This window comes from Perognathus longimembris, chromosome 13 (genome assembly GCF_023159225.1).
Source record: "Perognathus longimembris pacificus isolate PPM17 chromosome 13, ASM2315922v1, whole genome shotgun sequence".
Classification (NCBI taxonomy): domain Eukaryota; kingdom Metazoa; phylum Chordata; class Mammalia; order Rodentia; family Heteromyidae; genus Perognathus; species Perognathus longimembris.
This window is the reverse complement of record NC_063173.1, coordinates 58,836,473-58,863,574: the sequence shown is the minus strand read 5'-3', so window position 1 is coordinate 58,863,574 and position 27,102 is coordinate 58,836,473. Positions and strand designations below refer to the sequence as shown.

The following is a 27,102-nucleotide window of genomic DNA, read 5'->3' as shown; positions in this document are numbered from 1 at the left end:
GACGGGAGAAGCAGGAGTCTCAGGGAAGGCAAGGGCATCGTCCAAGAAGCCACGGCCCAGGTCAGGCACCTCGGATGCCCCTGGCACTGTGGCCTGTGGATCGTCAGGAAGGTGAAGAGCAGAGACACCTGGGGGCGGGCGTGTGTGCGTGGCTGACAGTGGCAGACATGGCCACCGAGAGGCAGGAGCACCCAGGAAAGTGCTGGGGTGTTGGAGACTGGGTTTCACGGGAGCTGGGGGAGGGGTGCAGAGGGCACCAGGGGGAACAGTGTGGGTGGGGTAGGCAAAGCTAGGCCTCAAGAACCGGGCTCCCAAGGAGGAGGCTGTACCGGAAGCTCCCATCAGAGCTCCCCCCCCCCTCCGCCCGCACCTGGCGGGGCAGGGGTTAGGGCCAAGCTTCGGGCCACCAGAGCCAGCTTGCCAATTCCCGAGAGGCCCAGCAAGCCGGGCACGGCCCCAACCCACCCGTGTGTGCTTCTGGGTCGTTCAGGGCCCCGGGAGGCCTCCGGGCAGCCCTGGGCCGCAGGCAACAGCCGTTCCCAGGACCCCCCCCTCCCCACTCCATCTTTTCTGGAAGCTTCCTCCCCTTTGCCAAGGGCGAAAGGGCCCCAAACCAGATCCCGGTCCCATCGCGGGAGGTGCCCGGGGAGCCAGGCTCCACTCGACCCCCAAGTCACTGCGTTGTTAGCCTGAGGACCCCACCCCCACCCACGGCGCGGAGCTGCCCGCCCCCTCCCTCCCCCCCCCCGCGCGTCTGCCCCCGCGGAGGGATGGCAGGGCGGGCCGGACCCGACGCCCGGGCCGGGGGAGGGGCGTCAGGGCGCGCCCCGCCCGTGCCCCTGGCAGCCGCCGTCCCCGTGGACGATGAGCACCGGGAAGTAGAGGGCGTCCTCGTAGCACGGGGGGCTTTCCAGGGGCTCCGTGTCCTCGCCGCGGCGGGCCAGGGGGCCCCCGCTCAGGCTGCGGAAGACGCCCGGCGTGGCCCGGCCGCCGGCGCCCAGCGACAGGCGGCTGCGGCTGAAGGGCAGGCGGGCGCCGGGGGGCCGCGCGGGGGGCAGCGAGTTGCTGCTGACGGAGCGGCGGCAGCGCCGGCAGCCGCGCAGGTAGGCGCCCGAGCCGGCGGCGCCCATGACCACCGCCTCCGAGTAGCTGGGCACCAGCTGGCGGTTGGAGCAGATGTGCCACTCGAGCTCGGTGAAGTCCACCGTGGCCACGCGGGACAGGGGCGGCGCGCTGGGCGCGGCGGCGGCGGCGGCGGCGGCGGCCCCGGGCGGCGGCGAGCCGGCCCCGAACAGCTTCTCCACCTGGTAGTGCACGTGCGCCGTGCCGCACGCCGCCACCACGCGCAGCGGCCACGACAGCGTGGCGGCCGACACCAGCCAGAAGACCCAGGCGCGCGCGTACCAGGGCGGCCGGCGCGGGTCGGCGAAGACCAGCAGCGACTCGCGGAAGTCCACGTCCTTCAGGTGCATGCCCTCGCGCGCCTCCAGGTAGTCGTCCAGGCCCTCGTGGGCGCCGAAGAAGCGCGCGCGCTGCGTGAGGTACGAGGCCTCGGCCTCGGCGCTGCCGAAGCTGAAGCACTTGGTGAAGCGCAGCCGCGTGGCCGCGTGCTCCGCCAGCCCCACCAGCTCCTTGGACACGTCGCGCACGCCGTGCGCCGAGTAGTCGAACTCGCCGCGCGCCGTGCGGCTGTCGGCGCGCTCGTGGTACACCTGCGTGGTGGTGTAGGCGTCGCCGTTGCGGTAGCGCGTGATCTGGCGCGTGCGCCGCACGTAGTGGTAGCTCGTGGCCTTCCACCACACGCACGGCGGCGCCTGCTGCAGCCGGCGGATCAGCGCCAGCACCGTGCCCGCGTCGGTGCGCGGCGCCTGGCGCGCGCGCGCGTGGCAGTGCCAGCACTCGGCCAGGTACAGGAGGTAGAGCAGCGACACGAAGGCCAGCGGGATGTACAGGTAGCCATCCGAGCAGGGGCTGGCCGGGTAGGTGGGCGGCGGGCCGCCGGCGCCGCGCGCCAAGGCCGCCTCGGGGCCCAGGACCAGGCGCGGCACCGTGGCCAGGCGACACCAGGCCACCACGGCCCCGCAGGCGTGGATGAGCAGCGTGAGCAGCAGGCACTTCCAGTGCGACTCGCGGCACAGGGAGCTCCCCAGGGTCGGCTTCAGGGGCCGCTGCTGCGGGGGAAGGGGGGGGGCAGAGAGAGGGGAGGCGGTGAGGACGGGGCCCACTCGAGGAGGTCGTGCCCGAGGCGGGGAAACTGAGGACCCGAGGCACTGGTGGTGCGGCGGGATTCGAACTCAGGATGTTCCACCCGAACCCACCCCCCTCCACCATGGCCAGCAGTCTCTCAGCCTCCAGCAAGCCAGGACGCCACGAGCCCCCCCCCCCCCCCAGCGCTTGCGCTCCCTGCCCCCGGCTCTGCGTGTGGACACCGCCATGTCCCTACCATCGCTGGACAGAATTTCTTGATCTTTCCTGTGGCCCGGGAGGCCAGCCAGCGGGGAAGGCCAGGGTGGGAGAGGCCCGAACGTCGAACCACAGGGGCTTTAAGGAGCCAGGGCCGGGCTGCCCAGGGCGCTACTGGCCCCAGCAATTAGTGAGTTGGGCAGGCCCCTCATCTTGTCCGCCCCCCGCCCCTGGGTGGCTGTGTGGGAAGCTCCTAGCACAGGGTCGGGCCCTGGGAATAAACACTATGGCGGCCGCCCTGCAACTCCCTCTGCCCCCTTGTTCCACTAGAGATAGAGGAGACTTGGGAGACACTGTGTGTGAAGTCAGTGGAAAGGAGGGAGAGCTGGGAGCGGGGGAGGTGTGAGTCTTGGGATGGGGAGCAGATGGAGGGCCGCCCTCCACTCCCCATCTGTGCTACCTAGGGGGCGGAGGCACAGCTGGGCAGCAGGGCCACTCCCTGGCCCAGAGGGCTTGGCACGCCCTCCACTGGGCTACTTCACCTCAGGCATCTAAGGAGAGAGAAGAGTGGGAAGGGAGAGGGAAGGGAAGGGTGCACGGGGGAGGGAGGGCTAAGGGGCCATTTCCTCTCAACTGGCCCACCAGGCCTCCAGGGGCTCAAGAAGAGAAGGCCTTGACCCAGGCCCTCCAAGCCGCAGGTGCACCCAACCACCCACCCCTGCCCCCAAAGCACTGGCCACACTGCCTGCTCATCTAAGAGGCACCAGACCCTCCCCTGTCTCCGCAGATCAAGTCTTCATGCCATAAGGAGCGTGTGCACGCACGCGCGCGCGCACACACACACTTCCCACAGGAGACTCACGTGCACCTCCATTTACATCCTCCCGAAGCCAGAAGACACACCCGACTCTCACCTGACCCATGCACACGCTCCAGGCCTATAGCAACCAGACACCCACATGCACAGCATCTGTGACAGAACATACACGCGCGCACATACACACATGACCTGGGTGAAGACCCAAGCCGAGGAACCTGCTACACACTCAGCTGAGGTGAGGTGCCCAAGGTGGGAACACACAGGCCTGCAATCACACACACACACACACACACACACACACCCCTCACGCCGGCCCACGCGGCACCCGGTCACACAGGCTGGGGAGGGGTCTGGGCGGTGCCAGGCGGCGCGGGGCGCGGAGCCCGAGCCCGCATCCGCACCTGGAGGCCGCTCCGCCCTCCGCGCTCCCCCGCCCCCGCCCCGGCCCGCGGCCGCTGCTGCATTGCAGGCACCGCCCGCACCTCGCCAGGGCCGGGCGGGCCGGGCTGGGGGCCTGACCCCGTCGCCCCCGGCGTGGGGGGGGGGGCGGGCTCCCCAGCACGGGGCCGCGGGGGGGGGGCCGGGCTCTGACGTCACAGGGCGGCCGGGGGCACGGGGGGCCGGGTCGCCCCCACATCTCCAGCCCGCCGCCCCACCCCCCACCCCACGCGGGTCCCCAGGCTCGGCCCCCGCCGGAGGCGGGCCCCCATGACGTCATCGCCGTGGGGGCCACCGCAGGACCCCCGCGGGGGTCGCCCCGTCCCCGGGCCGCCGCGCCCCGCTCCGGCCCCGCCACGCGGCGCCCGCCGGTACCTCCTCCCGCAGCGGCTCGCCGTCCGGGACCAGCGCGGGCGCCTCCCCGCCGTCCACGCCGCCGCCGCCGCCGCCGCCCTCGGGCATGGTGTCCTGGCTGCTCGGGCGGCCCCCACCCGGGCCCGGGGCATGATAGGGGAGGGGGACGCGGAGCGCTGCGGCGCGGCCCCGAGGGGCGTCCGCTCGGCTCGGCGGCCGCGGAGGAGTGCGCCCAGCCCCAGCCCCGGCGCGGCGGCGGCCGCGGTGCCCGGCGCCCCGCCCTCCGCTGACCCCGCCCCCGCGGCACCGGCGGCGCCGCCGGCCGCGCCTGGCACCGGGCGCCCCGCCCCGCCCCCCCCCGCGGCGCTCGGCCCGGCGGCCGCAGGGAGCGGGCCCCGCGCGGCGCTCGCGCCCCCGCGCCCCCGCGCCCCCGCGCCCCCGCGCGGGCGCGTCCTCTCCCCGCGGAGCCACCGGGAGGGTCTCCCAGGTGGGCGGGCGCGGCCGAGCCCTGCCGCCGCCCCAAACTCAGTCTTTCCACCTGCGCGATGGGGATGGAAAAAGAGGTTGGGTTCAGTTCCCAGGCCCAGGAGGGCCGCGCAGGAGAACGGATCGAGGCTGGGTCCTACCCCAAAGCTGGACGGTCGGGGTTAGAACAGAGAGAGCTGCGAGGCTGGACGAGTTCCTCTCTTTGAACAAAAGGCAATCAAAGACCATTTGGTTAAATATGCCTACCCACTTAAAGATGATATAACACATACAGAGAGGAAAGCACTGGCCCAGGGTTTTTTACGTATGTATTTATTTGCTATTATTAATAATAATCTTTTTGCCAGTCCTGGGGCTTCAAGTCAGGGCCTGAATACAGTCCCTGGCTTTTTTTTTTTTTTTTTTTTTTTTTGCCATCCCTGGGGCTTGAACTCAGGGCCTGAGCACTGTCCCTGGCTTCTTTTTGCTCAAGGCTAGCACTCTACCACTTGAGCCACAGCGCCACATCTGGCTTTTTCTATATATGTGGTGCTGAGGAATTGAACCCAGGGCTTCATGTATGCTAGATGAGCACTCTACCATTAGGCCATATTCCCAACCCCAAAATGTTAAAACTTTAATTTTTTAATTTTTTTGTCAGTTGTGGGACTTGAACTCAGGGTCTGGGTACTGTCTCTTTTTTGCTCAAGGCCACAGGGCCACTTTCTGTTATTTATTTTTATTTATTGAGTGTCTTCTATATGTAACTATTGTGGTTGGCCCTGTGAAGACAAAGGGAGGAATAGAGAATCATACTGGCGCTGTGGTCTAGCTAGAGCCAGGTTGTAATCTCCATCCCAGGTCAAGTCAGGTCCTGGTCTCTGCTACTGAGACTGCTACTCACTGTTGCTGAGTTCCTTTTGCTCAAGGATAGCACTCTACCACTCAAGCCATGGTGCCATTTCCAGCTTTTCCTGTGATTTAATTGGAATCTCAGACTTTCCTGCCTGGGCTGGCTTCAAATCAAGATCCTTAGATCTGAGCCTCCTGAATAGCTGGGATTACAGGAGTGAGCCACCAGCGCCTGGCATGCTCCTTTTATTTATCTGAGAACTGACTCTGAGCCTAGGTGCTCAGAGTTCAAACCCCAGGACCAGCAAGTGGAAATAAGTGGTTTTCTTCAATTTGTCTTGTTTGTTCTTTTATCTGTCTTAGGAAGGGTGAGGGGGGTCCCAGAAATAGAGGGATGGGCTGGGGATATGGCCTAGTGGCAAGAGTGCTTGACTTGTATACATGATGCCCTGGGTTCAATTCCTCAACACCACATATATACAAAAAAGCCAGAAGTGGCGCTGTGGCTCAAGTGGCAGAGTGCTAGCCTTGAGCAAAAAGAAGCCTGGGACAGTGCTCAGACCCTGAGTCCAACCCCAGGACTGGCAAACAAAACAAAACACAACAAAAACAGAAATAGAGGGACAATGGGTGAACGAATGCAGCAGTGTTACTCACTGGACACTATGTTGAAAACGAACTATACAACTTGTGGGTGGGGATGGGAGGGAAAAACTGGGAGAAGAGTGAGGGAAGGGGTGACAGTGACCAAAAGAAATGTACTCTTTACCTGGCTTATAGAATTGGAAGCCCTCTGTACATCATCTTTATAGTAACAATTTAAAAAAACAAAAAACAAATTCCTCATAAACAAAAAAAAATTCTGTGATTGTACTGGAGCTCAGGGTGTGGGGCCCTATCCCTTAGCTTTTTCTGTTCAAGGCTAGTGCTGTAGCACTTGAGCCACAACATTTCTGGCTTTGGGGAGGTTAAATGGAGATAAGTCTTTTTTATCTCGCTAACTGAAGATAAGAGATTCTCCTACTTGGGCTGGCTTTGAACCATAATCCTGAAATCTCAGCCTTCTGAGTAGCTAGGATTACAGGCCTGACCATCAGGCCACCAGCTTAAGTCCTTTGGACTAGCTTCAGAACAGTGGCCACGAGGGGAAAGGACATCCCCAGCAGAGGGCATCTCTGGGTGAAGGCACCGTGGTCGGGTCACATGATCTGAGTGTGGGGAGCAGGCAGCCGGAAGGACCTGGGGAGGAGGAGGACCACCTCAGGTACAGTCTGTCTGAGAGGCCTATCAAGACCTACGGTGCTCTCTAGAAAGTGGTGCCTGAAGGTCCCTGAGAGCGCGCCTTACAGACAGATTGGGGAGGGGGAGGCGGGTGGCGAGAGGTGGTTCTGACTAGAACCTGAGTGGAGAAAAAGAAAGCCTGGGACTAGGAGTGAGGCTCGGGGGCTTCACTCCAGGAAGACCATTGAACCAGAGATGACGCAGCAGTTAAGGATGCGTTCTCAGGGGATGCAGCAGGCCCTCAACCGGCTGGACCACCCCGAGGAGTCGATGGGACAGCCACGGTGCAGGATCCTGCCGCCCTTATACCACTCAGCACTCCCGTGGGTCTGCAGCGCTGGCCAGCAGCGCGACCCCGAGCCTCCCACAGAGGCCCCGCGCGGGTCTGCACGGGGGAGGCATTTTCAGCACCAGGTGACGGACAGCACCCGCTTCGCCAGCCGGGAGAGGCGAGGGGAGGAGTCAGCGTCCGGAGAACTCGAGGCCGCGCGGGCACGGCCCGGCCCCGCTCCCACTAGGGGTCCCTGGTGGGTCGGGACTCCGCTCCAGAACTGGGTGACGTGGGAGACGAGGGAGGAAACGGGAGGAAAGCGAGGAGGGAGAGAGGGCCAGGAGCCCCCAAAGCGCGGACTGAGCCGCCCAACGCCCCGCTCCTCCGGAAGGACGTCCCACGACTGGAGCTCCGAGCCTGGCTCGGTCCGCGGTTCGCCGCTCACCTCCGGCTGTAGTCGTGGCAGGGCGAGCGTCAAGGGGCCCACTGCGCACACACGGAAATCCTCCAACACCTCCTCACCTATCAGCTGTCCCCGTCTCGAATCAGCACGTGCCTCATCCAATCAGAGAGCGCCTCGCATAGCTCCGCCTGTTCGCGTTCCGGAAGTGGACGACTGCCGAATCCGCGTTGGCGAGAGCTCGCCATTAGCCAATTAGAAGCGGGAAAGGCTGAACCGGTGGCGAGGAAGAGCCAATGGCAGGCGGCGGCGGGTGACGTCGCCGACATGGCGGCCACAGGCGGCCAGCCGGGGGACGTGTCGGGCTGCCGGGTAGCTTGGATCGCTGCGCGGGGAGAGGAGCGGTCGTCTTATTAGTATTTGCACTCGCGAACAGCGCAGCCCCCCGTGAGGAGAGGGAGCGTCGCGACCATGGCTTATCACTCGGGTTATGGAGCCCACGGTGCGTGAGGTGTGGGGCGGACGGGGTGCGGCCCGGCCGGCGGCGCCGCTCGCTCACCCGGCGGGAGAGGCGCGACCGTGACCGCTCTCGGGGGGGGGGGGCGGGCAGGGCTGCCACTCGGGCTCTGGCCCAGCGAAGCTGCCACGCGTCTCGGACTCCGCCCTTCCTGACCAGTCCCGAGATTGACAGCTGGGATCCCCGTGCCTAACCTGGGCACGAACGGGTCTCATCTCCAGAGCTGCCTTTCCCCTGTCACGACCCTAACAGGGACCCTGACCCTGCTCAAGTCCTCCGATAGCCAGCTGTCGTCTTTCCTACCCTTGCTTATGCAGGAACACACTTCTGATTATGAGCACTTAGCAAACGTCTACTTACTCTCCACAGTTTGGTTCAGAGATCAGTCCCCTTTGAGAGGCCCCAGAGACCCCAGATAGGCAGTCATTCATAAGGGATTTCTGGAAAAAGATTGCCCCTCATCCAGCCTAGCTTTCCTTCACTGATTGCTTGGTAGGCCCAGAACCTATGCATAGCTGCTTTTCCTGGAAAAGAAGTGGTTTGTGTGGTTGCTGGGTATTTCTGTCATTACCTTGATGCCTCTACGTTCACAGGTTCCAAGCACAGAGCCCGAACAGCTCCAGACCCCCCTCCACTCTTTGATGACACAAGTAGTGGTTATTCCAACCAGCTGGGGGGATATCCAGCCGCAGGAGTCGATGTGGCCTTCAGTGTCAACAACTTGCTTGAGGATCCGATGGCCAACCTGGCTGTGGCTTATGGCAGTTCCATTGCATCCCATGGAAAGGACAGGGTGCAAAAGGAGGTGTGGTCTGCGCCCAGGGAAAGGGTGGCAGGATTTCTGGTTAGGGCTGGGGTGGCAGGGAATGCCACCTGCTTCTCCAAGTTGTCCCTGGGGGAGGGAACACCACGAGGCTGAGTGTGCAGCTCGCCCTCAGCCTCCTCTTTCCCCTTCCAGCTGCACCGTTTTGTGTCTGTGAACAAACTCAAGTATTTTTTCGCTGTGGACACAGCCTATGTGGCCAAGAAGCTAGGGCTACTGGTCTTCCCCTACACACACCAGGTGAGCTTCCTGTCAGGTGATCCAGCAGATTCCCCTCCCCACCCCCCTAGCCTAGCACCCAGACTTCAACCTCTTTTCTCTCATTCCCCCCCCCCCCCCGGCTCCTGCTCCTGCTGATCTGACCACCTCTGCTACTGCCAGAACTGGGAAGTGCAGTACAGTCGAGACATGCCTCTGCCCCCGCGGCAAGACCTCAACGCCCCTGACCTCTATATCCCTAGTGAGTCCCTGGTCTGGGATGGGGACATGGGGGGGAGGGGCGGGAGGAACGAGGACTTTTGCTTTGAGCCCGGAACCAGAACCTCGTGGCTCACGCCTGTAATCCTAGCTACTCAGGAGGCTGAAGTTCAAAGTCAGCCCAGGAAAGGTCACGAAACTCTTATCTCCAATTAACCATCAGAAAACTAGAAGTGGCACTGAGGCTCTAGTGGTAGAGTGCTAGCATTGAGTTGAAGAGCTCGGGACAACACCCAGGCCCAGAGCTCCAGCCCCATGACTGATCAAAAAGAGAGAGAGAGAGAGAGAGAGAGAGAGAGAGAGAGAGAGAGAGAGAGAGAGAGAGAGAGAGAGAGAGAGAGAGACAGACAGACTCAACGGTTGATCCAAATATACCTGGTGCTTTTCATGTGTACTGGTTGCTGGACACAAAGTAGACCAAATGGCCAGAACTTCCTGAGTGGACCCTCGGTGATCCTGTGACATTCTTTAGCCTGGAGCTCTAGGTTCATATTTGACCCTGCTACTTCTACCTGGGGCATTGTTGTTTGGTTCTTGCATAGTTCAGTAACACAGCAATAACAGCTGTACCTCAAGGAGATTCAGGGAGGTGGTGGGTGTCCTGGCACAGGAAGCTGCCGACCTTGTTAGTGTTTGTCCCCTGAGGCCTGCTCCAGCTCCGCCACCCCCTACTGCGGTGGCTTGTTGCCTCTACACCCCCCTCTGTCCTGTTGGCTGCTCAGGGCCCAGCCTCAGCAGAGCTACCAGGGAGGACTGTCTGCTCAGGTTCTTCCATCCTTCCTTCCATGTGCCCCTTGTAGTTGTCGTGTAAGGATGGCACTGAAGCCAAGACTAAGACTTGAGTGTCATACAGCTGACAGGTGGCAGGATCAACTTCCTGATGGTTTAGACACTGTGCCCTCTGGTGGATGCATCAGTCTGTTGTTTCACGGGTGTGTGTGACGTGTGTGTGTGTGTGTGTGTGTGTGTGTGTGTAGGCAGAGGATAGGACTGATGAGTTTAAGTCCCTGAAGTCCAGTTCCCACCGGTTCTGAGCTCATGAAAACTACTTAAGTTTGGAGTTCACTGTAACCAGCGCCAGTGGCCAGACTTAAGAGTTGCTGGCTGAAGGGACATCATCTGTGGCCCTGGACTCTGGCTTGTCCACTCAATGGGCTTTTTCAGTGTTGTCCTGGTGCTGTTAGCACTCGGGTTGATCCCTGTGTGGGAGGAGCAGTGGCCTTGGCCCATGGTGCGGTTTCTGAGACCCAGCGGGAGCTCTGATGAGGCTCCTAGAGCGGGCGGGGGCGGGGGTCCTGGACTATGGGTCAAGTGGCATTCGTCAGGGAGAGAGCCGGTCGGGCTCGTGTATCCCAGGCATGGTCCTGGGGAGCAGAATGTGGAAGCCAGGCCTATGTTGGATGTGTGTGGGGAGGGAAGCCCAGGGACAGCTGGGGTGTCAGCTGCCCTGAATGCCTAGCGAGGGCCTCTGGGTGATTTTCTCCCTGTGACTCTTGGCAGCGATGGCCTTCATCACCTATGTGCTGCTGGCTGGAATGGCACTGGGCATTCAGAAAAGGTCAGTACAGGCCTCGTCCTCTATGTCCTCACCTCCCTGGGGAATCCGTGGCAGGCCCAGCTCCCCCTGCTGCCCGTGTTCTCAGCTCTCCCTGGCCTGCTGGCTCTGATCTGACCTCCTCCCGTGACCGCAGGTTCTCGCCCGAGGTGCTGGGCCTGTGTGCGAGCACAGCGCTGGTGTGGATGGTCATGGAGGTGCTGGCCTTGCTCCTGGGCCTCTACATTGCCACTGTGCGCAGCGACCTGAGCACCTTCCACCTGCTGGCCTACAGTGGGTACAAATACGTGGGGTGAGTGGCTGCCTGCGGCCAGGGGCAGGGCCCCGCTGTCCTGCAGCCCCTAGCTCTACTGTTAGAGGGTTGGTTGTCTCCAGCAGTCTCTGTGACCTGTGGGAGATTCTGGGTGTGTGACAGTCCCCAGGGGAGGGGAGAGACAAGGGTCCCGTCGGCGGGTGGCGTCTGGGTTGAGATCGTGGGGCTCGGCTCACCGGCCCCATCCTCCGCAGGATGATTCTCAGCGTGCTCACAGGACTGCTGTTCGGCAGCGATGGCTACTATGTGGCCTTGGCCTGGACCTCCTCCGCGCTCATGTACTTCATCGTGAGTGTGGGGCTGCGCCTGCGCCCCTCAGCTCAGCGGGTGGGACTGGGAGGAGCCGCCCGGCCCGGGCCAGCTTCAGCTCTCCTTCCTTCCAGGTGCGCTCCTTGCGGACGGCAGCCCTGGGTCCCGAGGGCCTGGGGGGCCCCGCCCCTCGGCAGCGTCTCCAGCTCTACCTGACTCTGGGAGCGGCGGCCTTCCAGCCCCTCATCATATACTGGCTGACCTTCCACCTGGTGCGGTGACCCTCGGCCCCAAGTGGCCCTGATTTTTCCATACATTGAAGATTTGGTTTCCTTGGTGTATTTTGACCCTTGTTCCTGGGGCCTGCGTGGGAGGGGGAGCCGGGGCCCGGCAGCTCTGGGGCTCTGTGCTGCCCAGGGCATCTGGTTTGGAGACATCTAGGAGGCAAGTGGGCCCAGGAGGACTTCCTGGAGGTGGTGACCTTGATGTTTCCTTGAAAGGCAACTGGAAGGGTCTCATGGCCTGTTCCTAGCCCCCTCCCCGATCAGCTCCCCCCTTAGAAACTTGTCAACTCAGAAGCTATCCTGGGAAGACAAGGTAGTGATCCTGAGTTGAGGACAGAAGCGGGCAGCCGCGAGGAAGATCACAGAGGGCCCCGGTCCACTGGAGAGGTTTCCCAGAGGGGCATATGGCGACCAGTGGGAGACAGCTAGACTAGGGGCTTAGCTTGGGCTCTTCTCTCCGCACTCTCCCGTCTCATCCCCATTTCGTGGAGCTTTTCCCCAGCAGCACGGGGGCCCATGTGTTTGCAGTAGTTTATTCATATTTTGTCACAAATGGCCGGGGAAGGGGTGCCGGACTCCTCCAGGCAACATAGAAAATAGGTCCAAGAGACAGGGTGGGCTGGGGTTGGGGCAAGTAGAGACAAGGAGCTAGAGAGAGCCTGGGAGGGGGGAGGGCAGACTAGGGGTGGGGCTGCCCCCTGCTGAGCCTGCTCGGTCCCAGTGCAGAGGCTCCCCTGCCTGTAGGGGGAGCCCCAGGGTAGGGGGTGGTAGGTAGGGGCAGCCCAGAATTTCCAGGGTCAAGCTCTGCTTTGGCGGCAGAGCCCAAGTTTCCCCTGAAATGAACAAGGCCGGAAGTCCCGCTCCTTCCAGGACTGACCGCCATGCCGGACTGCGGGCTGGCAGAGGAGCCCCTGCCCCTGTTTGGAGCTCCGCCTGGCCCTAGTCTGAGGGGAAGGGGTCTGAAGGCGGGGGGAACCCCCGCAGCAGCAGTTTGGGGGATGGGGAGGCTGGAGGCACCAGTGCCCCTCAGCCCCCCGGGGCGGAGGCCTCTGTGGCCAGGGGCAGGGCTGGGGGTGCACAGGCGTCCGGTCCGTTCTGGGCTCGCTCCCTGGCCGGCTTCCCCCTTAGAAACTCACCAACGTATAAACCATACTGTGGAAAGACAAGGCAGCGCGCGTGAGGCCTCCGGGTCACGCCCGGGCTGTCCTCAGCCCTCCAGGGCAAAGGGCACAGACGTGGGACTGGCACCCCGATGCCCGAGCCACCCCTGGCCCGGGTGGGGCGGGAGCCTCACCTGTACAGGTAATAGAAGAAGGAGAGCAGGTAGAAGGCGAGTTTGCACCAGGACTCCTTCTGGCAGTAGTTGAGGATGTCAGCGTTCATGATGGAAACTGCATCATACATGACCTCGGAGCCATCGGCAGGGCGGTGGAAGTACCTGGTGGGCGGGGAGCAGCCCGAGTGCCCACGGGCCACGGCCGCCTGGCCTTCCTCCTGCCCCCCGCCTCGGCCCCGCTCCCCAAGCCCCCGCCGCCCTCACCTCCAGAGGTGGTAGAAGAGGAGGGGGATGTTGAGGCCCAGGGTCACCCACTCCGCCGCACACAGGAACATCAGGCAGAAGAGGCCGTGGATGGAGTACTCCGGGACCACGAGCTGCGGAGCGGGGGTGCGGAGTCAGCAGCCGGGGCCGGGGCTGGCAGCGGGGAGCTGGGCGGCCCGAGGGGCGGCAGGGTGGGCCCCGCGGTCCCCGCCCGCCCCCGACCCCGACACTGACCTTCCTCAGGAGGCAGCAGATGCGCTCGATGTTTTTTAACCGCTCGCGCTGTGGGGGAAGGAAAGGGCCGTGGGGGGAGCGGCCGAGCCCCCGCGCCGGGCGCCGCCCCCGCGCGGCCGCCAGGGGGCGCCCGAGCCCGCCGCGCCGTCCCCATGGCGACCGTCACCATGGAGGGGCCTTCACCCGCGTCCCCATGGCAACGGCCCGGAGCCTGGCAACGGCCGCCCCGTCAGGAGGAGCTCAAGCCCAGGGCCTGCGCCAGGTGTTTTCTGGGGGCGGGGACTGAGGGGAAGGGTCTGGGCCACCAGCCCCCCCCCACTTGGCACCCCCCCCCGCCTGCCCTAACCCCATCCCCACCCCCCCCACCCCCCCCCCTGCCACAGATGGAAAGACAGACGGACGGACACACCTCTGCACAGCACATGTATCACTTACTGCCCGCGCTGGGTTCCCCTGGTCGATGGGGTTCTTGAAGTCGGTCCGCAGTTCATCAAAGGCTATGATCTGGGGAAAGGGTGTGGGCCCATCAGGGGGGGCCCGGGCCGCCAGGACCTGCCCTTTATACGTGGGGTCAAGGGGAGCTCGTGGCAAAGTGGAAGAAAATGACGCCCGGGGAGGGGCAGCGCCTGGGCCAAGGTCACTCAACAGTCTAGGATGGAATCGTAGCGCCCTGGGGCCTAGCTCGGGACCAGCTGCGCTCTATTCATTTCCTAAACATCCCAACACACGGTCTCCTCTCCTGGCCCTGCGTGGAGTGCCGGAGACCTCCCTCCCTAGGGGCTGGGGACATAGCTCCTGTCAGGGAAATATTTCCAGGACGGGGAGGAGAACTACATCCCAGGTGATCAGGGCTGTGGGGGACAGGCAGACCCCTTTTGGGGGTGGCAGGGTTCAAGCTGACTCTGAGTAGGTGTCTGGTGAACAATGGAAGAAAATTAGTCTAAGCAGGAGGAATAGCAGATACAAAGGCACAAGGATTGGAAGAACATTCAGGAAGCTGTGGGTTCATGGGGTTTGGGTGTGAGGAGAGAGGGAAAGAGCCAGCAAGATGGAGATGGCAGCATCAGCAGACCTTGACATGGAAGCCCGCCGAAGCCAAACCAGAAGCTTAGGTTTTAACACAAAAAGTAATGGGGAAGCTGAGCACTGGTGGCTCATGCCTGTAACTCTAACTACTCAAGGAGGCCAAGATTTGAGGACTGTGGTTCAAAGCCAGCAGGGGCAGGAAAGTTCATGAGACTCTTACCTCCAATTAACTACCAGACAACTGGAAGTGCAGCTGTGGCTTAAAGTGGTAGAGCACTAACCTTGAGCAAAAAAGAGCTCAGCGACCGTGCCCAGGCCCTGAGTTCAAGACCCATGACACACACACACACCAGCCATTCAGGGCTGTAAGACAGCAGAGCAGTGTTGTTAGGTAAAGTCTCAGCCATCTTTTAAGGTGGCAAACAAAGGAAGGCATCCACCCAGTGGGCTTCATTAGCTCATGGATGCTTGCAACAACATAAGGACTTAACTGCTGGTAGTTTGTTTTTTCTTTCATGTGTGAATGTACCAGTACTTAGACTTGAACACAGGGCTTAGGTGCAGCCCCTTAGCGTTTTCACCGTAAGGCCGGTGCTCTCCCACTTGAATTCAGCTGCTTCTGGCCTTTTTGCTGGTTTAATGAGAGATGAGTCTCATGGAATTTTCTGTTTGGACTGGCTTTCAACCATGACCAGCAGATCTCAGCCTCCGGAAGTAATTAGAATTACAGGCATGAGCCATGGGCACCTAGTTTACTATTTTCTTTTCTTCTGCCAGTCCTGGGGTTTGAACTCAAGGCCTGGGCACTGTCCTTGAGCTTCTTTTACTCAAAGCTACTAGCACTCTACCACTTGAGCCGCAGTGCCACTTCCAGCCTTTTCTGTGTATGTGGACCTGAGGAATCGAACCCAGGGCTTCATGCACGCTAGGCAAGCGCTCTATCACATTCCCAGCCCTACTATTTTCATCTCCACTTTTCAGATGGGCAAGCTGAGGCGGAAGCAGGATCGTAAGCTACAGTTAGGATGCTAACTGCTTTGTCATACTCCGAGCAGCGGAGGCCTGCCGGAGGGTCCAGGGAGGAGTTCATGGTGGTTTGAGTGAGGAGGGTGGTAGTGGATGTGTTCTAGAATTCTCCAGCCAGGCTCCACAGGGTGTACATGGTGGGGAGGTGAAAGCAGAGGTGCCAAGGCGCCCCCTGTGTGCGTGCCACAGGTGGGGAGCGCCCGAGGGAGGGGTTGGAGGGGATGAAGAACGGGTTGCGCGGGGGGAGGAGCCAGCAGGTGACCTAGAGGAGGGGGACTGGAAAAGGAGCCTGCTGGGGTCCCTTCCCGTCAGCTCCAGCCCGAGGCTGAGGCAGCAGGCCCCCCACCCCCAAGCACCCCAGACCCCAGACGGCTCCGAGGGAAAGAACATGGGCTTCCTGGAGGGAGCTGGGGCCATCTGGAGCCCCTCCCCCCGCCCCTGCCTGATAGGCACAGCAACAGGGTCCAGCAGGGAGCGGAAGGGTGCCGTCTGCCTGCCCCCCAGCTGGCACCCGCAGCCTGCGGCGGGCGTCGCGCCTCCCACCCCCCAGGCTGCCTGCTGCTGACTCAGCCCCCCCCTCCCGGAACAAACAATCCCCCACAGTGACAGCTGACACGCATCATTCACTACCAGGGTTGCCTAGCGACCCGTGGGTCTGGATTGGGGTGTGGGACGGGACACGGGGTCCCACCTCGGAGGGAGGGGCCGCACGGCCTGTCCCTGCCCCCTCGGCGGTGTCGGTGGGCACTCCTCCCTGGGCGCCAAGTTCGCCCAGCCACCGGGCTGAGCGGGCACCGGGCGGCACACAGTAGGCGCCCTATTTGTTGAAGGTTGTTGAAGGCGCTGCTCCCAAGCTTAGGCCTCCGCGCAGCAGGGCCAGCGCAGGGCTGAGTCGGCGGCTCCGCGCTTCCTGCAGCCGCCGGGCCGCGGCCACTCGGAGCCCCGAGGCCACCGACGCCCCCTCAGAAACTCGCGACCCCTGCCTGTGGAGACGGCTTCCCGAGCCCGCGTGGCCTGACCTGCGCCCACTCAACCCCCCAGCTCCCCTCATTCCCGTGACGGAAGCCTTCCTTCCCCCCCACCCCCCAGCACCCCAGGCCCCGGGCAGCAAGCTCGAGGGCTCGGGACGAAGCTGAGGGGCGAAAGAAGCCGCAGCATGGCAGGACGGTGGGGCTGAAGATGGGGTGCACCGCTTAGAGGTGCCTGTAGGGGCTTGCTGAGGAGCACAGTAGGGGTACAGCAGAGTAAAACAAATCCCAGAGGGGGGGGGGAGGCAGAGGCGCGGGGAGAGTTCTGGAGCCGCATGGAGCAGGGAGCAAGTTCCAGGGAGAGGAAGTGCAGAGAGAAGGAAAGGAAGATGGAAGGAAGAAGGAAGGAAGGAAGGAAAAAAAAGGAAGGAAGGAAGGAAGGAAGGGAGGAAGAAGGAAGGAGGAAGGAAGGAAGGAAGGAAGGAAAGGAGGAAGGAAGGGAGGAAGGAAGGAGGAAGGAAGGGAGGAAGAAGGAAGGAGGAAGGAAGGAAGGAGGAAGGAAGGAAGAAGGAAGGAGGAAGGAAGGAAGGAAAGGAGGAAGGAAGGGAGGAAGGAAGGAGGAAGGAAGGGAGGAAGAAGGAAGGAGGAAGGAAGGAAGGGAGGAAGGAAGGGAGGGAGGGAAGGAGGGAGGGAAGAAGGGAGGGAGACAGACGTACAGGAAGGGAGCTTGGAGCTAGGTAGGAGGACTCCCCAAAGAGAATGGAGGATCAGAGGTGTGTGCGGAAGGTGCGAGCAGAGGGTGGCAGCGGCAGCCACGGAGAGGCCTGGAGGGCATCCGGCGGGGCAGAGCCTCGGCGGGGCGGGAGGGGGGGTTGTCCCCCAACAGTAAACCCAAGGAGGGCTGGTACTTATGTAGTGAGGTGAGGGGCCCGGGAGGAGGCGGCTTTTGGGGAGGGGGCTGCGGGGGGAGGGAACCCTCTGGAGCGGGGGAGTTACCAGGATGAGGCTGAGCCGGGACGTTCCGAGGCAGGTGTGGGGCTGGGCCAGGGTGAGGGCAGACCTGGGGGGAGGGGGGACGCTCAGACAAAGAGGATGTGGGGGCAGGAACAGGAGGGAAGCCGAAAAGTGGAGAGGAAAGCTGGGGGCTGTGCCCGAAGTGAGCGAGCGAGCACATGGGGGGCTGGCTTCTGATGACGCTTTGGAGCCCATCCCGGCTGGGTCAGGGAGGGGGCTGGACAGGGAACGGGTTAATGGCTCCAAGATGTGCGGGTCCTGTAAACAGATGCAGTTGCCATAGCAACCAGCACCATCGCTCTGGCTGGAAAAACCCGGGGAGGGGGGGGGGCAGCAACAGACAGACAGACTGCCCGACGGACACACGGGGGTGGCTGGATTGGGGAGGGCAAGAGAGGGAGCAATCATTTCAGAATTCCACCCGGCACCCCACGACTGGATGGGGCGGGAGGGGGGGTGTCAGGGACCTATTGACATGCCCCAGACAGGCGGGGGCGTAGGAGGAAGGGGGCCCCCGCGAAGGAGGCCGAGGGCGGGGGTGCCGATGGGGGCGAACAAAAGGCGCCGGGCAGGGGCCGGCGGGCCGGAGGCTCCGGGCTTCCCCGGGGCTGCGGGCCCCCCGCCCCGGCCCCCTCCCGCCCCGCGAGCCCCCGGCCCCCACCCCGCCCCCAGCCCGAGCCCGGCCTTACGTGCCAGATGACAAAGAAGATGAGGGAGGCGCACAGCACCAGGGTGAGCATGTAGCAGAACGCGGCGAAGGTGAACGCCATGGCCCCCGCGCCGGGCGGCGGCCCGGGGGGCGCCAGCGCGGGGTCGGGGCGCAAGGGGACGCCCCCCGGCCCGCGTTCAGGGCCGGCCGGGCATGGCCCGCGAGACTCGGGGGACGCGGGCGGTCCGGCCGGGGCCGGGGCCGCGGGGCCGTGGGGGGCGCGGGGCGCGGGCCGGGGAGCTCGGGGGGCGCGTCCGCTGCCGGCTGCCCGGGCCCCGATCGCTCATCCTGCGATCCCTCGCCCGCGGCTCCCTCGCTCTCCAGCCCGCGAAGCCGGCGGGGCGGAGCCGGGGGCGGGGCCGCCGCGCAGCGGCCTCGGGCGGGGCTGGGGCTCCGCGCGCCCCGCGCCCCGCCGCCCGCCCGCCCGCCGGGTCGGCTCGCCCGGCGCTGCCCCCGCCCCGTCGAGGGACACGTGGACCTGGACGCGCATCCCCGCCACCCGACACGCAGGCTGCCCGCCGCCCTCGGCCCCGCCGCACCCGCACTTCCCAGCCCTCCCACCGCGCCCACTCGGCGGGGCCGAGGCAGCTGGAGGCGCGGGGCGCGGCGGTCGCGGGCAGGGGGCAGGGGCGCCCGGCGCTGAGGGGGCCCGAGGGGCTCACCGTGGGCTCCCGCGTGGCGTGGCGCCCCGGGGAGCGGGCAGCGGCTCACCGGGTCCCCGCGGAGGGCCGCGTGCCCGCCTCCCTGTGACAGATCCGTGCTGGGCCCTCGGGGACGCCCGCGGCCGGGCGGCACGGGCCTCGCCGCGCTCCGGGCCCGGTATGTGGGTCAAGGGCTTTCACCTGCAACTCAGGACACGAGCCCGCGCCAGGACCCCCGCGCCCCGAGACAGACCCGCAGCACAGACCACACTGGGCCACCACACTTCCTTGCAAAAACCCTTGGCTCATCCAAGGGCCAGTGGAAATTTATTATTTTTTAATTCTTTTCCGTCTTTCCCCAAGTGGCTTTTCCTTGCAAAATGCCTGACATGACACCAGAGGGGAGGGGAGAGGGGCCCCTAAGGGGCGGCCCGGGGATTTAAATACAAGCTGGGGGGGGGGGGGGAGGACAGGGCAGGAGTGGGCGGGACAGGCGAGAGACAGCACAAGGGACATGGCTTCTTAGGTAGAGACCAAAGGTTGGTTTTCTGCAAGAAGCAGCTGTGCTGGAGGGCAGAGGCCAGGAGGAGACAGATAACCCCAACCGGGATGCGACGCGCCCACACTCCCCAGAGAAGTAGCGGCGGGGATGAGGCTCTGGCTGAGGCTCTCGGGGTGAAGGGATAAGCCAGATGTGCCGCCTCCGGGAAAGGGAGATGCTGGCAAAGTGAGGGTTAAGGCTGGTGCCAGGCCTCTGGCACGGTGGGCCTTCCGCCTCCGCCGACTCGGGGACAAAGGGGCGCGGTGGGCAGGCATCGCCTGGGCCTGGCGCTGGCAGGGCAGGAGGAGGCAGGAGCAGGCGCCCTCTGTGACACAGGCCCAGCGAGGCTGCCCGCCCACCTGCCCGAGCTGTGCTCAGACCCCACTGCAGCTGGACGGCTCGGGCGGAGTGTGGGAGGGGGAGGGAGGCCGGGGCCCGCCGCCACCATGCCCATCCTGAGGTCTGGCCGGGGCCCCGGATCTGGGCTCCTGGGCGCCCTGGCCACTGAAGGCGGCCAGGGGCAGCGGAGGCCGGGCAGGCCCGCAGCTCCTGGGGGAGGGAGAGGAGAGGAGGAGGAGAGAAACCCAGTGCAGCATACATGGTGGGGAGACAGACAGTGGAGCTCTCGTTCCGAAGGAAGGTGCGTGGAGGGGCATCTTTTCAAGGGACCTAGAGACAGTAGCAGAGCAGCCCCGGCGCCCACCCCAGCCACAGGCCCTGTGTGCTCTCCCTTGAGGGCTTTGACAGAACCGGGGCTCAGGGCAGCAGGCAGATGGGCCGAAGGGAGATGGGGAGCCCAGGACGCCCCAAAGCCACAGACTCAAATGCCCCAGGAGAGGGAGAGGCATCTCCTGCCCCCTCTAGGGGCATCATCTGGAGAAGGCATTCCCTCCTGTCCCATCCCGAGGGCCCCTCCTAGCAGCAGCCACCGCTAGCTGGTTTCACAGGGGTGCTGTCGATCTTGAGGTTGGGCCGTTCGCCCCCTGAAGCCGCCCCTGGCCCCATCCGCTTTTTGATCTCAGCAGCCATAGTCATGAATGCCTGCTCCACGTTGGTGGCATTCTTGGCACTTGTCTCCAGGAAGGGGATGCCCAGGGAGTCTGCAAACTCCTGCCAAGGGCAGAGGAGGGAGGGAGGGAGGGAGAGGAAGGTGAGGGACAGCAGCCCCCGCCCCCACCCAGCCCCTTAGCCTGGACCAGCCTGCTCACCTTCGCTGTGGTGTTGTCCACGACCTTCTTGGTGGTGAGGTCACTCTTGTTGCCCACCAGGAGCTTATTGACATTCTCGCTGGCATAGCGGTCTATCTCCTGCAGCCATTGCTTCACATTGGCGTAGGATTCCTGGAGGGCCCAGGGGCCAAAGTTACCGAGCTCCCAACTCCCTCCCCTCCCCAGGGCCTCAAAGAACAGGCCTCTCCTTTGAGGGGGAGGCACTGAGCCTGAAGACCCAGAGGAAACCCCTGCCTCTAGGCTTAACTTTTCTCCTTATGGGATCAAAGAAACCCAGCACCCCAAACTGGGTACTGTGGCTCACACCTGTAATCCTACCTATTCAGGAGGCTGAAATCTAAGAATCATGGTTCAAAGCCAATCCTGGCAGGAAAGTCCATCAGACTTTTGTCTTTAGCTATCAAAAAGCTGAAAGTAGAGCTGTGGTTCAAGTGGTAGAGCACCAGCCTTGAACAAAAAAGCTAAGGGAGCCAGGTGCCTGTGGCTCACATCTGTAATCCTAGATACGCAGGAGGCTGAGATCTGAGGATCATGGTTTGAAGCCGGCCTGGGTAAGAGAGTCTGTGACTCGTATCTCCAATTAACTACCAGAAGGATGGAAGTCATGATATAGCTAGCTCAAGTAGTAACGCCCAAGCAAAAGAGCTCAGGGCCAGTGCCCAGGCCGTGAGTCCAAGTCCCACAACTCTCTCTCTCACACACACACCAAAGCTAGGCCTCACAACTCACACACACATACACAAGCTAAGCAACAGAGCCCAGGCCCTGAGTTCAAGTTCAGTACTGGCACAAAACTAAGCCAAAACCAAAACAAAAGATCAAGCCAGGCACTGATGGCTCAAGCCTGTAATCCCACTTACTCAGGAAGGTGAGATCTAAGGATCACGGCTCTAAGCCAGTCTGGGCTGGAAAGCCCCAGAGACTCCAATTAGCCACCAAAAAAAAGCCAGAAGTGGAGGAGCTATGGCTCATGGGTAGTGCAGTAGCCTTGAGCACAAAAGCTCAGGGATAGAGTCCCGGCACTGAGTTCAAGCCATAGGACCGGGACCAAAAAACAAACCAGCCTGGCAGAAGCCCGTGGCTAGCCAGCACCCCAACATTACAAAGCTGCCTAGGCGGGCAGGGCATCGCGCTCTGCTTCCTGCCGCTGTCCTTCCTGGAGCCTCGACCGGGGGCCTAACCACATAGAGGGCATCAGGAGAAGCAGACAACGGGGGAAAGGCGGAGAGGAACGCAGGTCGCTGGGAATCACCAAGGCCCCACGGTGGCCTTGCCGTCCCTTTCAGGGTTTTGAGGACTGAACCCCAGGCTTTACACAGGCCAGCCGAGCGCTCCCTCTCGCCGTCCCATGGGAGGAGGGGCGTCCAGGGAGGCCGTGAGGAAACGGGCGCCCCGGGCACAGCGCTGAACATTCATCCTACTTCTGGCACCAAGCATCTCATCAACGGCCACAGATGCTGCCAGCAGCTTGACACCCCAGACAAAGGAGAGCACTCAGGCTCCAGCTGCTTCTCCTCCTCGGCGGCTCCCTGGGCTCCAATGTACACGTCCTGCCCTGCCCCAAGCTGGGCTCTGTGCTGGGTGCAAAGGCGGGGCCTCAAGCCAGGGCCGGCCCCAAGGACTCAGGGAGCAGTGGAGGAACAGGGCGGAACACACAGGACGGTAAGGTGGTCCGAGGTCGGGGAGTGCCAGGACTGTTACCGGGGGAGGGGACAGCTGGCAGAGCGAGGGCAGCGTGTGTGGGAGCGGGAAGAAGTGGGTGTTGCCCAGACACAGACCCCGAGAGGGGCAAGGCCAGAGCTCAAAGGGTCTCAGCCCGGCTAGGACAGGGACAACCAGGGGTTCCCCGACGACGAGCAGCAGGGTAACGCTTGTGGTCTAGGAAGACTGTTGGGGCGCAGGGTGGAAGCAGACCCGCAAGAAGATGGACAGCAACGGAGATAGCTGGGCTGATCGGGAGATGTGCAAACAGGCTTGGAGTCAGCTATGCTGGGTACAGCCCAGGCTCCGTCAAGTCCTGTGCCACCTCAGGCAGGTCACCTGACCTCTCTGAGTTTTTGTTTTCTCTATTATATAAAACAGCACCCCTGGCAGGGCTGTTGTTCGTGCAAAAGAATGAATGCAGGCTTGTCTCAAAACAAGTGCTTAATTAGCAAGAGCTACTATTATCCTCATCACGGCTATTATGAGGGGACAGATTTGAGATGATGGAACAGAATAAAGGGGCCTCGAGGCTGATGGGAGAGGAAAGTTTCTGGTCGGACCCACAGGGATGACATTACAAGGGTAAGGGTGGAGAAGACAATGTGGGGAGAGATGGGAAGCCCAGTGGCGGGATGGCTGCGTTCTGCAGATGGTCTGAAGCTGGGGAGAGGGGCCCAAGGGCAGGGCAGGGGCAAGCGACATAACGCCGCTCCAAGCTTTTGATTTAGGAAGCATGAGCACCACCATTTGGTTCACTGGGTTAAGAGTGTGAGGATCTACGTAGATGCCGGTGCCTCACACCTGTAGTCCCAGCTATTCAGGAGGCTGAGATCGAGGGTTGGCTGTTTAAAGCCAGCCCAGGCAGGAAAGTCCATAAGATACTTAATCTCCAAGTAGCGACCAGAAAACCTGAAGTAGAGCTAAGCAGAGTGGTGTCTCAGGCTAGCCTTGAGCATAAAAGCTCAGGGACAGTGCCTGAGTTCAAGCCCTAGGGCTGGCACAAGAAAAGGGGGGAGGGGCAGGGTGCTGGGGCCTGGCAGGGCAGCTCGGAAGTACAGTGCCTGCCTCGCAAGTACAGAGTCATGAATTCAGATCCCAGTACCACCACCACCAAAAAGAAAAGACATTCTGAAGGTTGTGACAGTCTGTGAGCTTAGGATATGGAAGGATGGTTTCTCACGCCACTAGTGCCAGTGGCTCCACGGCCAACAGGGCACCAGCCCTCGGCTCACCCCGGGCCCCGTGTTCAGGGCTCCCGTACTGTCTTGACACGGCCTTCTAGTGCGCCCCTCAGTGTTTCCACACAGGAAGCCACAGGCCTCGCACAGGTGCCAACCTCTTAACTAAAGCCCGACAAAACACAGCGCCCAGAAGGTGCAGATCCAGGATAAGATGCAGGGAGGGAGGCGTAAGGCCTGTTCTGCCAAGACCCTTCATCAGGGCCTCAGAAAGCTCCATTCCCTGTGGAATGAGTCAGAGTACAATCTCCTTTCCAGGAAGCAGGGGAAAGATGGAAAGTGCAAAAAGAAGCAAGCAGCAAAACCTAAGCTAGTTGGGTGTCGGTGGCTCATACCTGTAATTCTTGCTGCTCAGGAGTCTGAGACGTAAGGATCACAATTCAAAGCCAGCCAGGCAAGAAGTCTATGAGACTTACGTATGTATGTATATATGTATTTAGTGCTGGTCCTGCGGCATGAACTCAGAGCCTGGGAACATCTCTCCAATTAACCATCAAAACTAGAAGCTGGGACTCAAGTGGTTGAGCACTAGCTTCGAGCAAAAAAGGCTACAGGACAGAGCCTACCTCTAGTATCGGCACAAATGAACAAAATCCCCTAAGGTGCCAGGGGCCAGGGGCATATACCTATAACAGTAGCTAGTCAGGAGGTTGAGATCTGAGAACGAACGTGTGAAGCTAGCCTAGGCAGACAAATCATACTCTTCTTCTTCTTTTTTTTTTTTGCCAGTCGTGGAGCTTGAACTCAGGGCCTGAGCACTGTCCCTGGCTTCTTTTTGTTCAAGGCTAGCACTCTACCACTTAAGCCATAGCACCACTTATGGCTTTTTCTGTATATGTGGTGCTGAGGAATCGAACCCAGGGCTTCATGTATACGAGGCGAGCACCCTGACACTAGGCCATATTCCCAGCCCCCAAATCATCTCCAGTTAACCAGCAAAACGCTAGAAGTGGAGAGGGGGCACGAGTGGTAGAACGCAAGCCCTGAGTGAAAAATGCTGATTGAGAGCACAAGGCCTGGAGTTTAAGCCCCAGTACTGGAACAAAAACAACAACACACCCTCAAGGCTGAAGAGGCAAAGATGGAGAGGAGAAGTTCGGGAGTACCTGGTCAGTGACGTCATACACCACGATGATGCCATGAGCCCCCCGGTAGTAGCTGGAAGTGATGGTCCGGAACCGTTCCTGACCAGCTGTGTCCCACTACAAGACAGTATGGAGAGGAGCAGGTCAACCCGATGTAAGCGCCCCCCCCTCCCTCCCAAGGCACAGGACTGGGTCTCAACATCTGGAGAAAAGCCACACTCACAATCTGAAGCTTGATGGTTTTGCCATCCAGCTCAATGGTTCGGATCTTGAAGTCCACCCCAATGGTGCTGATGTAGCTCTCTGTGTATGTATCATCCTGAAAGTTTGGCACCGCTGAAGTGGTCTGAATGAAAGGCCTAAGGCCCATTTGGAAAGCCTCCCCCCAGCCTCCTGCCCCAGATGGGCTCCTCGCTGACCAGTCCCAGTTCTGAGCGTCCCAACTTGCCAGCCCCGTGCACTTGTTCTGGCCGGTCCTGCAACTACTGTGCCCCAGCTTGCCCCTTTCTCCCTCCCAGCAGCAAGCCAGATGGATGGTCAAGGGGGCCTCTTACTCACAGCGAACCGAAGGAGCAGGCATGACTTGCCTACGCCCGAGTCACCGATCAAAAGCAGCTTAAACAGGTAGTCACTGGAGAGAGAGGATGGGAAGGCATAAAGGAAGGGCAGGGGGGCTCACCTCGTCATTTTAGGATTACCACTACAGCATCCCCCCCACTGTGAGTCATGCTTTGGTTTGGTGCTCACCGGATCCACCAGTTCTGGAAAGAGAGGGTGGGGCCCCTCACTTCCAACTAGCTAACCCACAGGGTCATCAGTCTACTGAGTGTACATTCTCACTCTATGGAGAAGGAAACTGAGGCACAGAGAGGGATCTGACTTGCTCTGAGTCACAATCAGTGAGGCATTTACCCTTTCCTGATTCCTGATAGACTCCATGGTTCTATTCAGGGGGTGCTATTTTGGGAACCCACACTCTGCCTTGTGGTGTGTAGGGGAAGGCCCAGAAATGGATTCTAGGGCCCAGACCAAAATTAGTGAAAAATCTACCTGAAGAGCTTGTTATGAAGTCACCAACCAGGGGTAATTCATGAATGGCGGTAATGGCACTTAATACTGAGGTGTATCTGGCTCTGTGCTAAGTACTTCAAATGCATCTTCTCATTAAACCTTCACCAACAGTTCAATGAAGGGAATGTTATTATTTCCAACTAGTGAAGAAACCACGAGTTAGAGAAGTGACCGGACACATTATCCCGGCTGAAAACTGTCACCGTCTACCGCTCCCTTTCTCTATTTCCCCTCCCAATCCGGCTGAGCTGCACTCCGCTCCAAGGGAATCTGAGGTCTGGAGCTGGAGAAGAAAAAGGAAGTGGCAGAAGAGGAAGGAGGCAAGTGAGACTTGGGGAAAACTCGAAATGCAAGGCACGATATGTGGGCCACCTACCAGCAGCGAGGGACCAAGAAGTGAAGCGTTTGAGGGCAAGAGAAGCCTCCCGCATGGGGGGAAAGCAAATTCTACGGTCCCCTAAAGTTCTCTGGCAATGTGACAGCGGAGGGGAGGGTGCGAGGTGGCGCTGGCGGCCTGAGTGAAGGTAAGAGGGCAGAAAAGGTCAGACCGCCGGAGAGAAGGGCGACCCAGGCAAGGGCAAGGCGGCAGCCCTGCAGAGGGTCGGCAGGGGAGGCGAACCAAGGGGTTCCTGGGGTCTTTCGGGGTCCGTGCCAGTCCCGAGAACTGTATGCAGAAGAACAGCAAGGGCAGAGAAATTCACGACCCCACCTAAAGCGCCCGTGTCTTCACTCGGAACCAGACACTGTTGGCGGGCTCAAAATCGCCGGGTGCGTGGTCAAGCAGCAGGTGGGGAAACTGAGGCCCGGGGAGACTGGAGCTGCCGGTCGCCCGGACCGAAAAGGCCTACTGGGACCGGTGTCTCGGGCTTCAAGTGCTGCCCTTTGGGGCTGCCGCCTCTAGGCCCCGAGTGCCGGGACTAGGGGTGTCGAGCTGGGGTCCTGGGGACCCCCCAGGAGGAGGAGCGGAACCCGGATGTGAGGGGGGAGTCAGCGGAAGAGAGACCCGGATGTGGGGGGCGCCGCGCAGTTCTGACCCAGGCCAGACAATCCCAGCAAGCGTGCAGCCCCGCACTCGGGATCGAGGCTGCGCCGGACGGCGCGGGCGGGGCTCACTCACTATTCGGGGTTCATGGCGGCGGCGGCGGCCCGCTCGGTGGCTCCCAGTCGGCTCTGCTCCGCCTCCCGTTCCAAGATGGTGGCCGCTCCGCCTTAGACGCCCCGCCCGCATCGCGCAGGCGTACACACTCTCAACTCGGGTCACGCCGCGCTGCCTCCCGGAACTTGTAGTCTCTCTCGGGCGTCCGGCTTGGCCCCGCCTGCGCAGGCGCGGCCCGCGGCGGGCACGCGCCCGTCGCCAGTGGCGCATTGTCTTCTGGGGCCTGTAGTCCACTCTCAGAACCGACCGCGGGGGGCGGGGGAGCTGCGCTCCGAGCCCCCACGGCGACCCCGCGGGCGCGAGCTCCGCTCCGCGCCGGGCTCCGCGCCGGGCTCCGCGCGGCCCGCTTCCCGCGAGCAGAGGCCGCCACCCTGCCCCGTTGGCTCGAGGTTGTGAGCACGGAGAAGGTGCGCCTGTT

The 27,102-nt window shown here is 62.0% G+C and overlaps 4 protein-coding genes across 4 annotated transcripts; 1 reads left to right on the top strand and 3 right to left on the bottom strand.

Moving 5' to 3' along the window:
• Positions 1-815: 815 nt before the first annotated feature.
• Tmem151a (transmembrane protein 151A) lies at positions 816-4,130 on the bottom strand. Its single transcript, XM_048361441.1, has 2 exons — positions 4,037-4,130; positions 816-2,171 (listed from the first exon to the last, which is right to left on the bottom strand). Exons 1-2 carry the CDS (start codon positions 4,121-4,123, stop codon positions 816-818), a joined length of 1,443 nt encoding a protein of 480 aa, XP_048217398.1. The 5' UTR covers positions 4,124-4,130.
• A 3,454-nt stretch (positions 4,131-7,584) lies between these two features.
• On the top strand, positions 7,585-11,554 carry Yif1a (Yip1 interacting factor homolog A, membrane trafficking protein). Its single transcript, XM_048360904.1, has 8 exons — positions 7,585-7,786; positions 8,395-8,606; positions 8,760-8,864; positions 9,006-9,084; positions 10,602-10,659; positions 10,793-10,948; positions 11,164-11,257; positions 11,353-11,554. The coding sequence occupies exons 1-8, from the start codon at positions 7,756-7,758 to the stop codon at positions 11,497-11,499; spliced, it is 882 nt and encodes a 293-aa protein (XP_048216861.1). The 5' UTR covers positions 7,585-7,755; the 3' UTR covers positions 11,500-11,554.
• A 465-nt stretch (positions 11,555-12,019) lies between these two features.
• Positions 12,020-18,338, bottom strand: Cnih2 (cornichon family AMPA receptor auxiliary protein 2). The gene is made up of 6 exons (XM_048360906.1): positions 18,000-18,338; positions 13,712-13,780; positions 13,277-13,324; positions 13,043-13,155; positions 12,797-12,940; positions 12,020-12,654 (listed from the first exon to the last, which is right to left on the bottom strand). Exons 1-6 carry the CDS (start codon positions 18,078-18,080, stop codon positions 12,627-12,629), a joined length of 483 nt encoding a protein of 160 aa, XP_048216863.1. The 5' UTR covers positions 18,081-18,338; the 3' UTR covers positions 12,020-12,626.
• A 606-nt stretch (positions 18,339-18,944) lies between these two features.
• Positions 18,945-26,793, bottom strand: Rab1b (RAB1B, member RAS oncogene family). The gene is made up of 6 exons (XM_048360905.1): positions 26,646-26,793; positions 25,016-25,088; positions 24,681-24,776; positions 24,479-24,574; positions 20,410-20,541; positions 18,945-20,311 (listed from the first exon to the last, which is right to left on the bottom strand). Exons 1-6 carry the CDS (start codon positions 26,657-26,659, stop codon positions 20,117-20,119), a joined length of 606 nt encoding a protein of 201 aa, XP_048216862.1. The 5' UTR covers positions 26,660-26,793; the 3' UTR covers positions 18,945-20,116.
• Between the last annotated feature and the right edge of the window lie 309 nt (positions 26,794-27,102).